The sequence below is a fragment of the Chroicocephalus ridibundus genome, chromosome 21 (genome assembly GCF_963924245.1).
Source record: "Chroicocephalus ridibundus chromosome 21, bChrRid1.1, whole genome shotgun sequence".
NCBI lineage: Eukaryota > Metazoa > Chordata > Aves > Charadriiformes > Laridae > Chroicocephalus > Chroicocephalus ridibundus.
In genome coordinates, this window is record NC_086304.1 from 3444487 (window position 1) to 3461264 (window position 16778).

The 16778-nt window shown below is 48.0% G+C and overlaps 2 protein-coding genes across 2 annotated transcripts; both read left to right on the top strand.

Annotated features, from left to right (window-relative positions):
* The first annotated feature begins 846 nt into the window (after positions 1–846).
* LOC134525765 (keratin-associated protein 10-6-like) lies at positions 847–2403 on the top strand. Its single transcript, XM_063356964.1, has one exon. The coding sequence runs from the start codon at positions 847–849 to the stop codon at positions 2401–2403; it is 1557 nt and encodes a 518-aa protein (XP_063213034.1).
* Positions 2404–8806: 6403 nt separating this feature from the next.
* LOC134526115 (uncharacterized) lies at positions 8807–9775 on the top strand. The gene has a single exon (XM_063357618.1). It carries the CDS (start codon positions 8807–8809, stop codon positions 9773–9775), a length of 969 nt encoding a protein of 322 aa, XP_063213688.1.
* The last annotated feature ends 7003 nt before the right edge of the window (positions 9776–16778 follow it).

The window sequence follows — 16778 nt, forward strand, 5'->3', positions numbered from 1 at the left end:
TTGACTTGCTGTGTCGGGGCTAGAGTTGCACTCTCTTACAGTGCCTCCAGCCGGGCATCCGAGTCCAAGAGACGCTTCTGTAAAATGTGAGGAAAGGTTGTTGGTAGTAATTTGGGTGCTGCTATAGTTGTTTGCTTTTGAGGGTGCCCTGACAACGGTCAGAGGAGCTTTGGCATGTCAGGGAACCGAATGCTAGAAGAGCTGTAAGGAGGTTTGTGTTCAGTTGTGGTATCGCTAGCCTTTAATTGGCTTTTGTTCCCTAATGAGCATGAACTTTGGGATGTTGGGACTGTGCTGTGAACCTCTGCCTGCCCACGGTGTGACAGGCTCATCAGGCAGCGGTGCCTTGGGTGCTCTTTGCCTCTCCTGCTATGGCAGATGTGGCCAGAGGTTGAGAGGTTGTTTCTAGGTTGGGCTTTTTTCTTGATGCATCAACCGGAGGTCAGAGGCAGTTGCCGACCAAAAGCAGGAGGGAAAAACTGGATTTAATGATTGAAAGGCAGTGCTGAGATCAGCCATTCCTCTGCTGACCTCCAAGATCAGTTTTTTCCCCTTGGATGTCTTGGTGATGGGGAGGGAGTTGCCGTCTGGGCTTTGCGTCTCTGAATTTCCCCACCGTTTGACTTGGTGCTGTGTTTCAGAGTTAAAAATGATGGGCTGGGTCCTCAGCTGCTGCTGGTGTGGTTTTGAGGCCGTGGCATAGGCGGGACGTGTGTCCGGCACCGTGCGCAGCGAGCCGGTCCTGCGGCGTGGCCAGCAGCGGGACAGCGAGAACCGCAGGAGGGTGCGCGTCTAAAGGCTCTGCTTTCTGACATGTCATTCCAGCCCTGCCAAAACCTCACTGAGATGTCGTGCTACCCGCAGCAGTGCCTCCCACCAGTCTACCAGCACCCCATCCCCATCAAGTGCCCGCCGATGTACGCTGCCAGACCTACCTGGCACTCGACACTGTGCATCCCACAGTACGTGACCCCCTGCGTCCCCCGGCAGCGGATGATGTCCTCCAGCTTCTCCCAGCAGCAGTGTGTGACCCAGTGCGTGCCACGGCAGCAGTATGTAACCAAGTGTGTGCCTCAGCAGCAGCGTGTGACCCAGCATATCCTACAGCAGCCGTGCGTACCTCGCTGCGTGACAATGTGCGTGCCCCAGCAGCAATGTGTGACCACGGGTGTGTCGCAGCAACCTTGTGTGACCAAGTGCGTGCCACAGCAGCAGTGTGCAACCAAGTGTGTGACCGCCCATGCCCCCCAGCAGCAGTGTGCCACCAACTGCATCCCGCAGCAGCAGTGTGCCACCAGGCATGTGACAGTATGCGTGCCACAGCAGCCGTACCTGACCAAGGGCATCCCGCAGCAGCAGTGTGCCACCCAGTGCATCCCACAGCGGTGTGTGACCATGTACACCCCACAGCAGCAGCATGCCACCAGGTGTGTCACCACGTGTGTCCCACAGCAGCGTGCAACCAAGTGTGTCTCGCACCAGTTTGTGACCTCTTGTGTCCCGCAGCAGTGTGCCAGCACGTACGTCCCACAGCCATGTGCGACCAGGTGTGTGACAAAGTGTGTCCCGCAGCAGTGTGAGACAACCTGTGCCCCACAGCAGCAGTGTGTGACCAAGTGTGTGCCACAGCAGCAGTGTGCCACCAAATGTGTCCCACAGCAGTGTGCCACCAAGTGTGTGCCACAGCAGCAGTGTGCCACCAAGTGTGTGCCACAGCAGCAGAGTGGCACCAAATGTGCCCCACAGCAGCAGTGTGCCACCAAGTGCGTGCCAGAGCAGCAGTGTGCCACCAAGTGTGTCCCACAGCAGTGTGCCACCAAGTGTGTGCCACAGCAGCAGTGTGCCACCAAGTGTGTCCCACAGCAGTGTGCCACCAAGTGTGTGCCACAGCAGCAGTGCGCCACCAAGTGTGTCCCACAGCAGTGTGCCACCAAATATGTCCCACAGCAGCAGTGTGCCACCAAGTGTGTGCCACAGCAGCAGTGTGCCACCAAATGTGTCTCACAGCAGCAGTGTGCCACCAAGTGTGTCCCACAGCAGTGTGCCACCAAATATGTCTCACAGGCGCAGTGTGCCACCAAGTGTGTGCCACAGCAGCAGTGTGCCACCAAATGTGTCTCACAGCAGCAGTGTGCCACCAAGTGTGTCCCACAGCAGTGTGCCACCAAGTGTGTGCCACAGCAGCAGTGTGCCACCAAGTGTGTCCCACAGCAGTGTGCCACCAAGTGTGTCCCACAGCAGCAGTGTGCCACCAAATGTGTCCCACAGCAGCAGTGTGCCACCAAGTGTGTCCCACAGCAGCAGTGTGCCACCAAGTGTGTGCCACAGCAATGTCAGTCGGGTAGAGTTAAAATTTCAAGTCACTCCAAAAAGTACTGCTCTGCGCCCAAATGGCCCTGGTAAAGTAGAGGAGGGGAAAGGAAGGTCCACAAAAGAAACGTGAGGTATGGCTTTGGGGCAGGGGTTATTTCTCTCCTCCCACCACCTGCCGACTAGTTCCTATGGCTTAAATCTGCTTTATCTGTGTTTTCAAGCCCTCCCCCTGTAGCTCGGCTCTATTTTGGGGTAGGCTGTGATACTATTTCCAGGGCTGCACTCCAGATGCCTGTGGCTTGTACCACCATCTGCTGCAAGGCATAGTTTAGTGGGATGCTGTTAAGTTCTCACCTAATTGAAACGAGTTGTGATTTGTAAGGAAAAAAAAAAAATTTAAAAAAAAAAAAAGAAATAGAAATGTCGAAGGAGTCCAGATCATGACAGCATCAAGAGGACTGGCAGGGCGTCTGGCAGAGGGCTGGCCCGTGCCCGGCTCTGAGTTTAGTCCTGACCTTGGGAGACAATGGTCAGGTTAACCTGGATTCCACGAGGCTGCGAGTTCTCCAAACCAGCTGGTTTCACTCACAGATTTGGAAACCAAATGTGAATTTGCTAAGCAAAAGGTATACGGATCTTATTCCCATGGCCTTCATTTCGGAAGGTGGCCAGAAATCCCTGCTGCGTTCAAACACTGACTCTGCATTGATTTCAGCAGAGTCCTCAAAAAAGATGGGATTTCTGGCTTGGTGAAGTTTGTCCTGGCTCAAACTTTATACATGAAAGTTTTTATTCACTTGGTGGCATTAATGAATACTGAAAACACAACTTGAAACAAAAGAAAGTCTGGAATAACACTGAAAGTTGTAGCACGACTATTTTATAAATATTTCAGCTATAAAAGTGATTAACTATGTTCTCTATGCTGCCTGAAGACATGTACTCTACACTGTATTGAAAATAAATCATATATATATATGTACACTTGTATTATACATATATATACACTTAAATAAATACACTTGTCTGACCTCAGATTAAATGTCTTGTCTTTTTGCCCTCTGGTGGTTCTTCTTTATTAAATATAGTGAACTCCTGGCTGAAAAATACAAAAATCCTGTAATATGCCCTATCATTATGAAAATGAGTAGTAGCTCACGCTTAAGTGGATCATGCGTATTTGGAGCATAAAAAAACAAGTGTTGCAAGAAGAAGACGAGGGTGTGACTGGGGCCGGGACGCTGTCCTGCATCCTGCCCTGCTCCACCCTTGCTCGGTGACCTTGGGGAGCCACCATGGGCTGCCCTCTGAAGGCAAGCAGGTGGCATCTAACAATGTCAAGGTGGTATCTGGCTGCTTCTCTGGGGTGCACAGTGTGTGACGGGGGAGCAGACCCTTTTCATACCTCCTCCTGAATGTCCAGTGATGATGCTTCGTTCTGGAGAGGGACGATGCTTCAACCCGGAGAGGCATCATACAAGAGCAGCAGTGACTGTGGCACTCCTTCCACCTTGCAGAGTGTTCACAACCCAACACAACCTCTTGTGTCCCCTTTAAAACCAAGAAATGGCCTTCTGAGGAGCTGTCACATCATTGTGGCTTTCCCATAGGAGCCAGAGCCCAAGGGATCATTAGGAGAATCTTCCTGGGTGGTGGGTGGCCCGGTGCTGGGTGGCTGGGTGGCACAGGACCTCATCTCACAGGGGTGGAGCGGCCAGCAGAGCACGGGGCTTGTTTAAGAGGTGGTAACTATGGAGTCTGGTTCTGATCCTGGCTCTGACTCACGCTGCGCTGCCAAGTGACCACAGCACAATGTGCCTCGGTTTCCCCTATGCCTAATTGGGAATAATAATAGCCCCCACAACAACGTCCCATGTGGCGCTGTGCATCTCTCTGAGATGAAAGGACGTAACAGATGCTAATTAAGAACATTGGGATGACAGGGCATGATGTTATCATCAGGTTAATATTTTGCTACCTGCACTGGAAACACTAAACTGAATATTAGGGTTACTTGAAGGCTACTTGATCTGGAGCTTGCCCAGGAACTGGATTTATGGAGCTTATAAAAATTCTATTAATCTGTTTACCTGCTTTCTGGCGCCAGCTTGATTCCTAAGATCTTGGGTCAGATCATTTAACATTAAGAAAGGCGTTGTAGTTCAGGGGTGTGAAACGCAATGAAAGTTGGAGAAATCCAGGTTGGATTCAGCGTGTTTGTCTCCAGCTGTGGAAAAGAAGTTAAGCCTACAGAAAGCATTCTTCCCTTTGTTTTTTGTAGCTCTTGAAATGTTGGCTTCAACTGGGAAAACATGTACTTTGTATTTTTTTCTATGATATGGGGTGAGATTTTTTTATTGGAAAAATCAGAAATGTAAATCATAAACAAACCTTCAGGCTTCTGGATTTTCTGTTGAAAACACAAATAGAAAACTTACTCGGTGGTTCATAAGCCAGAGATCAACGTTCTGCTTCAAAGCAAAGAATCATTTAGGTTGGAAATGACCCTTCAGATCATGAAGTCCAACCTCTAACTTAACACTGCCAAGTCCATCAATAAACCATGTCCCCAAGCCCAGCCGTGTCCATGTGTCTTTTCAATACAACCCAGAAGCATCCCTGGTGCTTCATATTGGTGAGAAATTTTCTACCTACTCCGTTACGAGTTAACTTATTTCACCTCTTTTTATTTCAATGTGTGGGACCTCACCCGAATTCCCAGAATGCTGGAACCCAATTCATAGGTGTCAGATTTGCATGAAAGGAAAAAAAATCCCAGGGCCTTCGCTTATGCAGATATGACTACGTAAAAATGCATTCCTTGGCGGCACTTACGCTCATGCCATTGTTAATTTTGCCTTGGGTTTATTGGTGGCATAAACAGGGAACAAAGGGAGCGATGACTGGTGCAGAGACTGTGCATCAGAGCAGGAAATGTAATTTGTGTTTTCAGGACACGAGCCTGGTTTGATTCAGCCGCCTTTCCCCCAGCTCCTGCTCCTCCCTTCTCCTCTTTGTTGTGCTGGAAAAGCATCACCTCTTTCGGCAGGTTATTCACTTGGTGGTAAGTCCTTTTTAGTAGCTGTCTTGCCCTTAGCCCAAGGCTTTCTCAGTCCAAATCATCTGTCTCTTCCCTGGGTTCCCTGTGTAAGTGAAGGAAGTCTGCGTGCCGCAGTAATTATGGTCTGCAAAAAGTTGCCAAGAGTCCTTCCTGGACGGTGTTTTCAAAGGCACCGCGGGGACTTATGCATGCAGCTCCCATGGAAATGAAGAGTCCCTTGGGCTGTCACTTTGGTGGTCTCAACTGCCATCTTTTTCTGGTTTAGCTGGCCTGGATTTGCAATGGGCAGGCAGGGATGCCTGGGCATCCTGCATGGGGATTCGCAGTGCAAGGACCATGAGCGGCCCATGCACAGGGTGTCCTCCAAGCGTGGTGAGATGTTGGTGTAAGACAAGGTGCCCTCTGCTTATTCTGAGGGGGGTGAGCCCCTGGCCCAGGTTGCCCAGAGAAGCTGTGGCTGCCCCATCCCTGGAGGGGTTCAAGGCCAGGTTGGATGGGGTTTTGAGCAACCTGGTCTAGTGGGAGGTGTCCCTGCTCAGGGCAGGGGAGCGGAACTAGATGGTCTTTAAGGTCCCTTCCAACCCAAACCATTCTCTGATTCTATGTTTCTTTGGCCTGCCAGGGGCTTTGCTGGTTCGGCGCATTGCATCAGGATGTTGCTCCTCACGGAGCCCACAGGTAAGCCAGATGTCCTGGCAGTGCCAAGCAGCGATGGCAGCCCCACAAAGCGAGGACAGCCATTCCCGCTGGCGCGAAGCTGCACGTGGCTCGGCCAGGGCTGGGAGGCAATTAGAGCATCACCCAGCCAAACCACCTCACTCCCCTAGGGCACTTATTCACTGTATAAAAGCTCTACCATCGTGGGGCTCTCTTAGGCACTTCTCTCCGGTTGTTCTCACTGATGAAGTGGGTAAGTCTGGCTTTTAATGGAGCTCCTGAAATGCTATTTTATTCCTGGGTGGCCAGAGCAGGCAGAGGTCCTGCCTGTGTACTCGCGGAGAAGCATCTTCTAGGGGATGCTGCCTTCAGCATCGGCATGTGTGGCTCCAACAGTGGGAGCATCTCCTCCGTGCTAAACTGAAGAATATTGGGAAAGCACTTCCAGATGGACTGTGAAGTCAGGAGTAGGATTTGGGGGCTTTTCTATGTTTTCTGTTAGATCTAGTCCAAAGGAGGCTATTGACTACGGGAAGGGTTCGACGCTGCGGGAGTCAGAGATGAGCTTGCACATGGAAAGGCAACTCCTCGAAAGGAAGTGGTATGGAGAAATTTGCTGCTATTTTCTGGAATTTAAAAAAAGTGACTTTTCAGATAATAAGAAGAAGGTGACCAACTTCAGTGTCAATGTGAAAGTCAGCAGAGAGACTCTCTAGCTGAGTCTGAACATGTTAAAATTTCTATCTAGGGTAACAATGATAAAAATAGGTCTGAGATGCAAACAACCCCCTGGATGCAAATAATCCCTCTATTTTAGAAATTTTTTATCTTGATGAGCATCACCAGATACTTTAGCATTGTATATCTAGTAGTAGCAATTACTATAGTTGTTTTTCAATTGGCTGTTTTATTAGTCAAATATTATTATAATTGTAGTGATAAGTTTTCCTAATGACAATAACACACAGCATTGTTATTGTTAATAGTCACACAGTGATAGGCTTTTGGAAGATAAAACTATAATTATAGACAGAACAGGGGGTGTTCAGAAAATGCAGTTTCTTTACAGTCATTTAATTATATACCTCAATTGCCCAACAATGTCAAAATGAAAAAAACCTTTTCAATCAGAGTATTTTTCACGTCAGTGGTTCCAGTACCTGTTCTGCTCAAAATAATCCTGTTAAAAACTCAGAAAACTCCCTGAAACTGGGGTTTTCTGGAGCATGGAATGAAGTGGCATGTTTTCTCCTATGACTTTCAAGGCCAAGGCAAAGTGAGATGTTTCACAGAGGCTTCAGGAGGAGAGTGTGGACCATGGTGCCACCCGATCCCTTCCCCAAAGATGAGGTCTCTGCTAAACTCCCCTCCGTGCTGCTCGCACAGGGGCTGCCAGGATGAGGTTTCACCATCAGAGCTGTTACACCAGGCAGTTCAACAGCAGGTCTTTGGGTTACCACAACAAAACCAGGGCACTGTGGCTTGGTATGCCAGAAGCGCAAGACTGGAGGCTGCTTTAAATGGGTGTAATTCTCTCAACTCATTGAAACTTGGCCAGCTGAGATTTTGCCTTGATAGCTTCTCCTTTCCTACTATGGCTTCACCAAATATGTAGAAACCATCCTTTTCTATTTCCTTTTTTCTCTTCCTTGAAGATTTTCAAACAATATTATGAAGTTGGGACTGCATGGCTCGCAGAAGCAGCGAAGCTGGTGAGGGGTCTGGAGAATAAGTCTTATGAGGAGCGGCTGAGGGAGATGGGAGTGTTCAGGCTGGAGAAAAAGAGGTTTCTTGCTCTCTACAACTACCTGAAAGGAGGTTGTAGAAAGGTGGGGGTCAGTCTCTTCTCCCAGCTAACAGGCGATAGGAGAAGAGGAAATGGACTCAAGTTGCACCAGGGGAAGTTTAGACTGGATATTAGGAAAAATTTTTACACTGAAAGGATTATCAAGCTTTGGAACAGGCTGCCCAGGGAAGCGGTTGAGGCACCATCCCTGGAGGTATTTAAAAGATGGGTAGACTTAGTGCTTAGAGATATAGTTTAGTGATGGTTTTTGTCAGAGTTAGGTTGATGGTTGGACTCGATGATCTGAAAGGTCCCTTCCAACCTTGGCAATTCTATGATTCTATGATGCTATGGTAGCGAGCTTAGAGTCTGTAATTGCACGGTGCCAGCCCTGTGGGAGTATGAATCGGCAGGCAGGCAGGCAGGTTGTACATGCTGCCACAAACCTATCCTTACCCTCTGCTTGCTAATTTAACCTCAGCTTGTGTTTGCCCACATGAACTGCAGCCACACCTGAGTATTACAGCATGGACACACCTTTAATTTTGGCTCGCCTTTCATCTCCAGTGCCTGGGAGTTGCAGAACATCCCAGCGGGGACACAGGATTTTTTCCAGGTAGTGAGGCAGAGGGTCACCATGTCACTTCTCCTTGGTGAAATGCTTTGATGGACACTTAGCCAGTCTTTGAAGGGCAGCATGAAAGGTCCCCAGTTTGCCTGGCTCCAATCCTTGACTGTTTCTGGGCTCTTAAGGGAAGGATGTGGGGGCATGAGCTGAGAACAGACTCTCCTCTCCTCACCTGGGTAATCACAGCCTGGTCTTGAGTCACTGAAAGCTTCTGACCTTCAGGAGAGCCAGGGTGTGGGCTCCACCATGTGGAAATGCCTGTGGGGAAACTCCGAGTCCTACATCACCCAAAATAGCCGATGCCTATGTGAACTGTCTGTCTTTTTCCTGCTTCTTTCAGGCATAAGCACCTTGCATGACCATGCACTATTATGGGGAGCGGTATAAATACCTGTACCTGCCGGAATCAGGCTACATCACTGAAAGCATCCAGCAATGCACGCCCCAGTCCAATGCGTGCAGTACCACATGCCACCCAGTCAGTGTGATCAAGAGCCCGATGCCGAGATGCCAAAATTACACGCAACCTTTTACTTACGTGTGCTCACAGCCAAGCATGACCCAGACATCCCTGTTGCCTTGCCAGCCCTACATACAGCAGTGTGTCCTGGTGTACCCTGAGCCTTGCGAGACCACTCACCTTCTGCCCTGCAGGAAGCCCAGCCTGAAGCTGAGCACAATGCAGAGTTTCCAGCCCTGTGAGACCAGCCGCACTGAGAAAAAATGTACAGCCAAAAGCCTCCCACCCTGCGCACCCAGGTGCCCTGAGCCCGGTAAACTCAAGTTCCCACCATGTGGGATCAAGTACTCATCCTCCTGCAAGAATGAAGGCAGGTCGCAGAAGATCTCCAGATGCGCGTCACAGCGGTATAACGTGGACCTCCGCTCCCCGCAGGGGCTGACCAGCTGCTATTCCCCGCCACTGCGGGGAGTCACCGAGTGTCCCCCACAGCAGTGCATAACGCAGTCTTTCCTGCAGGAGTACGTGAGTGGGTTTCCCCAGGAGAAGTGCATGAAGGGCTACCCGACGCAGGAGTGCGTCACCACTTACTCCTCAGAGCAGTGCATAACCAAGTGCCCACCGCAGCCGCACGCTCCCAAGTGCTCCTCCGGGCAGGGGATAAAGGAGTGCTCCTCGCAGCAACATGCAACCAAATGCTCGCTGCCACAGGAGGGAACCAAGCATAAGAGCTCGTCAACACAACATCTAAGCAAGTCCAAGTGCCTCTACCCACGGGCCACCCAGCACTCTCACCAGCATCATGCCGGGGGAGTGAAACGTTCAAGCCACACCAAGAAGAGCCGCTGTGCTTCAAAATGGCTCTGCTAAAGGAGATCAAGAAGGAGTTGTAAAAACAGCAAGCTATGTAGCAGAGGTCTGAGATTATTTTTCTCCCCCTGCTCCCATTCTTAACTCCCAGAGAAGCATTAGCCTTATTTTACCCTTCATTGTATCCATGTTAAACTCATAGAGCATGTTCCCTTTCTTTTTTTGACCACACTTCAGTTATTCCTGCAACAAAAAAGATGTTAGTGAGAAGCAAAGTAACTCTGAGCAGGTGCTCAGGCTTTCAACGTCAAACCAATACAACTCTGTCACCATGTTCACATCCCGAGAGATTTTTACTGTAACTAGATCAATTATATTTGCCAGTTGTACCAGTCATATTAAACTCAGGTTGCAGCTGGATTCCTGCTCTCTGTCTGATTTATTTTCCCATTTTAAAATCTGCTTCTAATATCTACTACTGGAAAAAAATATTCCCTGTTGCTATATCACTCCTTTCTGTAAAATAAGGGCAGTAACGATGTGTTTAGGACTAGATTTACCATCTATGGGAACAGATCTTGGTTTTGAAAAGTCACCCAGAGAGGTAGTAAAAGCAGCAGCGCAGGGTGGTATTTAGAAGAAGGCTTGACTAAAGTAACAAGACTCATTAGCAGCCCTCAGACAGGAGTTTACTGTCCATCCAGGCTTAGCTTGGTGGCACCTGCATCACATGCAGGTCACACAGGAGAGAATTCAGTCGTGAACCGCACGACCAGGACAAGCTTTCCCCCCTGCAAATTGCTCTACAATTTTGGCCCTGGACAAACTGCTGCTGAGCAGATTATGAAATGGGTTGTGTGGGATAGTCCCTGGTATAGCAGGAGGGAGAGAGGATGCTGCAGAAGGTCTCTTCTGGTGCTGTGACCCTGAGCTGGCCCCGTCTGCACCAAGTGGGTGATCAGCATCAACAGCCTGTGGTTAGAAAACTGCAACCAGAGGGGAAACTAACCTTCAATTCCAGCTGTTCCTTGACAATGATATTTTGGTAGACAGCAGGAAATAGTTATTGTGCTTGGTCAGTTGATTTCATATGTGTGTGTATATATATATATAGTGTGTGTGTGTGTGTGTGTGTGAGGGGCAAAGTCCCAAAACACATTTCTTTGCATACCTGCTCTACACCACAGGCTCTCCCAGGAGGAGCTCCTTGGGCAGAAGCTCTCTGCCACCATCTAAAGGTGCAGTGGGAGACCCAGAGGCTCCTCCCATGGCTGCTCTCTGGGCAAATCCCAGCAGAAAAAACCTCCTCCTATCTCCTCACCTTCCTCTACAGCACCCCAAACAGACCACGCAGGATTCCCATAGACTCTTTTTTCCAATAAAGTGATAGATTTGCCTGTAAAAACAGAGACTGATGCTACCAGCAGTCCTCCAGGATTAGGAGGAGCCTTGCTCCCAACTGGGAGAGAGAATTCATTTTAACTTCTGTTAAATCACGAACCCTAGGGAATTAAATGAAAAAAAGCGGAAAGGTCTGAGCAAGCAGCTCCCTCCTGACTACCTCGCATGGGATCAACCCCTTTCTTACAGCAGGCCAATGTAAAACCTGGTTCCTCTCTGCCCTTGCTCCCCACAGGCACCGGCATGCTCAGGACAGGCCTGGAGGTCTGGAGCCATGCAAGGGAGATGGGGGGTCACAATTAAGGCAGAACCCAGGCCCAGAAATTCTCCCACCTGCATTTATCCCATTTGCACGGTTTAAAAGGCTCTGCTGACCTCGGTCGCTCTTGGTCCCAAAAGGATCCAGGCTCCCCTTCAGTTAGCATAGGGAAGATGGCATTGATCAGCAGAAAAGGGCTTCCTTTTAAAAATCTGAACTTCTGTTTCTGTGGGTTTACTCCTGATAAAGGGGTAATAATATAAAACCCTGAGATCTCAAAACAACTGCTAAACAGTGGCTGAACTTTTCCTGGCGCTCTGCATGAGGGTGGTTTTTGTGCTCTCTTGTTCCCTCTCTCCTCCCTCTACCTTCTCTGGCAGGAGACCCTGCTCTCCCTCATCAAATGGATCCGTGGGTGGGATCTCCTCCTGGAAAGGTCATGAGTGCTACAAAAAAGAAGGACCTGGTGGCCCCCAAGGTGACATGACGCAGTGCTGCATCCTTGTGGCGGCGAAAGCCAACGGCAGGCTGGGCTGCCTGAGTCAGAGCATAGGCAGCAGCAGGAGGAGAGGGTTGATTGCCCTCTAGCTGGCATTCAGGAGGCCACATCCAGACCTCCATGACCTCCTTGGGTGCTCAGCACAAGAGCCATGGACAGGCAGGAGCGAGTCAATGGAGGCTGCAGCGTGGTCCGAGCACTGGGAGCAAGAAGAGGGAGGCTGGCAGAGCTGGGTATGTTTGCCCTGGAGAAGAAAACACTGAAGGAACAGTTTATTACCACCTTCACCCACCAAATGAGTGTTTAGAGCAAAGGTGGGCTCTACTCTGAAGTGGACAGTGACAAGGTGGGCTACAGAGTGACTTTTTCCTTTTTGGGCTTACTTTGCACAGCTTTTCCATGCAACCATTGTTCAAAGAGTCCCCCAGCTGGATAAACTCCACATTGCCTATGGTATTAAGAGGCAGAAGATGTTTAGGGTTGTGTTTCTACTGTCATTTCCAAAGCTGCTTTTGTGCAGAAGGCCTCATAACTTCTAGAAATTAAACAGCAATCTTGCTGTCTTTTCTTCCTACAAGGAAGCCTGGGAAGTGTAAATGGGTTTCCAGTTCGGGGTATTTGGATGCTTTGGAGGTAAAGTGGCATAGAAACAGGAATTTGCATTTTTCCAGACACTTTTCTCATTTTTAAGGAAGAAGGGTATGATCAGAAATTGATTCAGATGTCACCGAGAGATCCATAAGTTACCTGACATCATCAGAGTATGAAATATGATTTTTAATATAAACTGCCAGCAATCTCTAGTAACAGAGCTCAATGGGCTTAGCCTCCATCGTGAGTTATGAATTTGGGGTCTGCCTTTTTGGATAACTTTGTGTGAACTTTTCCTTGTCTTTTGAGAGAAGATGGGGAAATTGGAGACTGGTGAGGTGAGGTTTCTACACAACAGGGAACGTCAAAACATTGCCAAAATATTCATTACTGGTTTATGCATGCAAAGTGTTTTATCGTTATAATAATAATAGCTTGTTATCTGAGACAAACACCTCAGGGCTAATAGCAGCTATAGAATATGCATTTTTTGATGAAAAGGTCTTAGTTGTTCTCATAAACAGGATGTTGTTTTCAGGCCTTGACAACTCAAGGCCTTTTGCATTTTCATTAACCAATGCATTTCTGATTACATTCAAAAGCAATCACTGCAAAATGGGTTAAGGCGGGGGCTTTGGCCACTGCATGACTCTAAACTCTGAGAACCCACCTGAATCCTTGGGAAATCAGTGAGGCTCCACAAAATTCAGCAATTCCTGTACATCAGTAGCCACGTGATTACAAATTTTTCCCCATACTTAAGTCTCCCTTGATGCATTTTCAGCCCATGACTTCTCTTGTCCTCAAGCAGGTATAGATGACAGCTAAACTCTTCCACCTTGGCATCTACCTTCTATCTGCAGAAATTATTAACTTGTATCTGCAGAAATTATTACCTTATCTCCTTCCAGTTTACGCCTCTGTAAGCGGCCATCCTTCAGAGTTTATGCTTCTGAGCCTTGTGATCATGCATGGTGATTGGAGCCAGGCACGGGCAGCTGGTCAGTACCTAGAGCAGGAATGGGGATCCTCAAGCAGAATGACGTCCTCCAGCTGAACCTGTGACAACAGGCAGTGAAACAAAGGACAGGAAGCAAATAACCAAATAATTGTGAACAAAAATGAACAAAAATTAACCCCATGATGCTTGCAACCAAATGCTAGGGTGGATTTAGGGGAATGAATTAAAATCCCACACCTGGCAGTAGATAGAGACAACATGTCTGCAATATAGGGGTTGCTGTATGCAAACCACTACTCACGCAGTCAATGTTTAAGTCAAAGATGAACAAACTGGAGCAAGTTGCAACCCTGCATTAATACAGACAGAAGTGGTAGAATCCCATTCAGCAATTAATTTAGACCATGAAAATATAATGTAAAGGGAACCCCACAGCATGTAACAGTATGTACCACAGAAAACTGCATAATGCTGGTAAACAATGTTAAAATAATTACAGTAATTATAAGTGTTACACATGCAGGAAAAATTGTTTGGAAAGTAATTAAGATCTCATGCACAAAGGTTGTCTCATCCTCCTGCAAGTTCAAGAAAGCATATAAAACTCAAAGGATTCAGGGCTCCTCTGGCCATTTCTCTTGACTTCTTCCTGGAGAGCTGGTAAGTCCCATTCACCTTGATCTAATTATATTGAGTAAAACGTTGCTTTAACATGATCTGGGGTTTAACAGCTTGCTAAAAATAATAACGAGATTCTTTCTCAAAAAGTCTGCTAGAAGTTATTTAGTTGTATACTTGGACTGTGTGCAGCCTTAGAAATATGTCTATGGGGACTGGCATTCTTATTTTAAAAAAAAAAGTAGTAGTTCAATTTTGTTATTATCAATTAACTGTATGTAACTACATGGTATCCAACGTAAAAGACATTTTAAACTCTATTCAGGTAGAGTTCAGATAACATTATCATAGAATGATTTGGGTTGGAATGGATCTTTAAAAGCCATCTAGTCCAACCCCCTGCAATCAGCAAGGGCATCTTCAACTAAATCAGGTTGCTCAGTGACATTAGTATTACTACTTTTTCATTAAAAACTTGGAGAAGATCTGAGATGTTCAAATTTGTTTTCCAAAAGCTTTTCTTCATAAATCAGCAAGATTCAGTTTTTAAAGGGATAAAAAGGGACTAAAATATTTTTGCTTCTCTCCTTTCCTGCCAGAATGACCATCCAAAACTCAGCTAAAGCAAACAGTTCATTTCACTAAGTGATGTCTCCCCAGTTTTCAACTGGTCATTCATGCAGGTCTGTTCATAGCTGGAGACTCTCTCTTTGGGTTAAGACACCTTTATCATAGCACTGTTAGGAAGAAGAAACTCTGCAAGGACAATTCTTTTCATAATCAATGACTTCAGGGGTTTTCTGATGAGAACATCTGATGCTGAGCATTGACAGGCACGACAAGCTAGACAAGATAAGGAATGGGATCCCCCTTAACTTTTCCGTCATAATCAGCGGTCAGAAACAGGCATTTAATATGATTTTTTTAAGTACCTACCTCTGAATGAGCTTGACTGGACTCTGAAAGTGCCTGTTTTTCTCCAGGGACAGAAATAAACTGCTACTTTATAGGTAATCTTCTGCATCATGCAGTTTTTAACTTTGGCAAATACCACAACATATTTTTGTAATTAGTTCCAGTCGAATGACCTAAAAGGTGGATTTGGGGTCTAGGCAAAACAGTTAGCACCAAAAATCTCTGTGAAGTTTTTGGCTCTGCCCTGAATGGTCTCTGCAAACCATCTGGAGGTATCTGGAGGCAAGATTTTCCTAGGAGCTCAGGGGCTAGCACACAGAATGGCAACAAAATCGGGTCCTCCCATCTCCTGCAGAGCAGTCCCCCGTTTGCAGACCTGGGATCACGTTTTTTTCCTCCCATTCCCACCTCACATGGATTCATTAGTCTGCAGGAACCTCTCAAGACACTGATACAATGCCCAGCACAATCGCAGCAGAGGCACAGGAATCTTATTACGCATAATTACTCTGACGGGGGCTGGGCATGCTCTATCACTGAGACAAACAAATAGTCCCAGGCAAGGACATTCTCCAGTACAGGGATATAAAATACCCAATTCCTGTACGACCAGTGGCACCAGCAGTGGCTATGTTGAAGTCACTGGCCACAGCTGCAGTACCTCTCCAGTTGTCCTTGGTGGCTGCCCAGACAGGATCTGTAACTGGGAGAGGGAAAAGAGGCACGGCAGAGGTGGAAATGGCTTGTCGACAAGGGATGGTAGTGATAAATTTGGATGGAAGTTGAATAAATCCCTAGAGAATGTTGGATAGGCCTAAGGGTCCTTCTTGGGAGGGTGGAGGCAGGGTGAAGAGGACTCAGGGCGATGGGGTGAATGGAGCAAAGGGATAAGCCTGTACTGACCTGTGAGCTTCATTTCCTGAAATCACAGGCTCCTGTTGTCTCTGCTACAGCATCTACGTTACCTGCACAGCCCCTAAAACTAAAATACAAGAGCTGCACTCTTATCTGCTTGCACCGCTTGTGCTGCCTTCTCCAGCACAGTGTGTCCCCAGCCGCGGCATGTGCCTCATCCTCCCCGCGAGGAGAGGAGCAGGAGTGCAGGGGTCTGCGGGGGGCGGGTTGCAAACCCTTTGAGAAACACTCGTTGTGTGCTGCAGGTTGGCCACCATTTCTCCCAGATGTCCTTCGGTGGGGAGCTGGACGCAGGACGGTGTTTCTACTCATGCGATGTGCAGTGCCCACAGCCTCTTGCTACCAGCTGCAATGACCCATGTGTTGTATCCTGCGGCGCCTCCAGAGTCATTATATACCCACCTCCCGTCGTTGTGACGTTCCCAGGGCCTATCCTCAGCACGTGCCCGCAGGAGACAGTGGTGGGAAGTTCTGCAGTCCTGGAGGGAGATGCACCAGCCCCACTGGCATCTTTGAGAGCAGAAGTCCTGTGCTCAGAGCCACCTGCAGAGAGATTCCTCCCAAAATACGCGCCTCAGCGTGCACCACGATGCTCCTACGTGTTTTCTTCACACTGGATGCATCCTTGCAGTAGACCCAGCTACAGACGCCACCAGCCGTCTGGGAACAAGAGTGAAGAGCGTGGTCCAGAGAAGGAGAAGCCAGAAACTGAAAATACAGATACAGCAAATGAGGACAAAGACATCTCAGAAGCATAACCAGTGACGCCAACCCCAATGACCAAGTCCAAAGGCCTCGTAGACTCCTACTGCATCTCTAAAGTAGACTTACCTATGTCTTTAAATTATGCTTTACCTTAAATTCATAGTTTTTTTCCCCTCAGGTACATCCTCAGGCAGGTGAT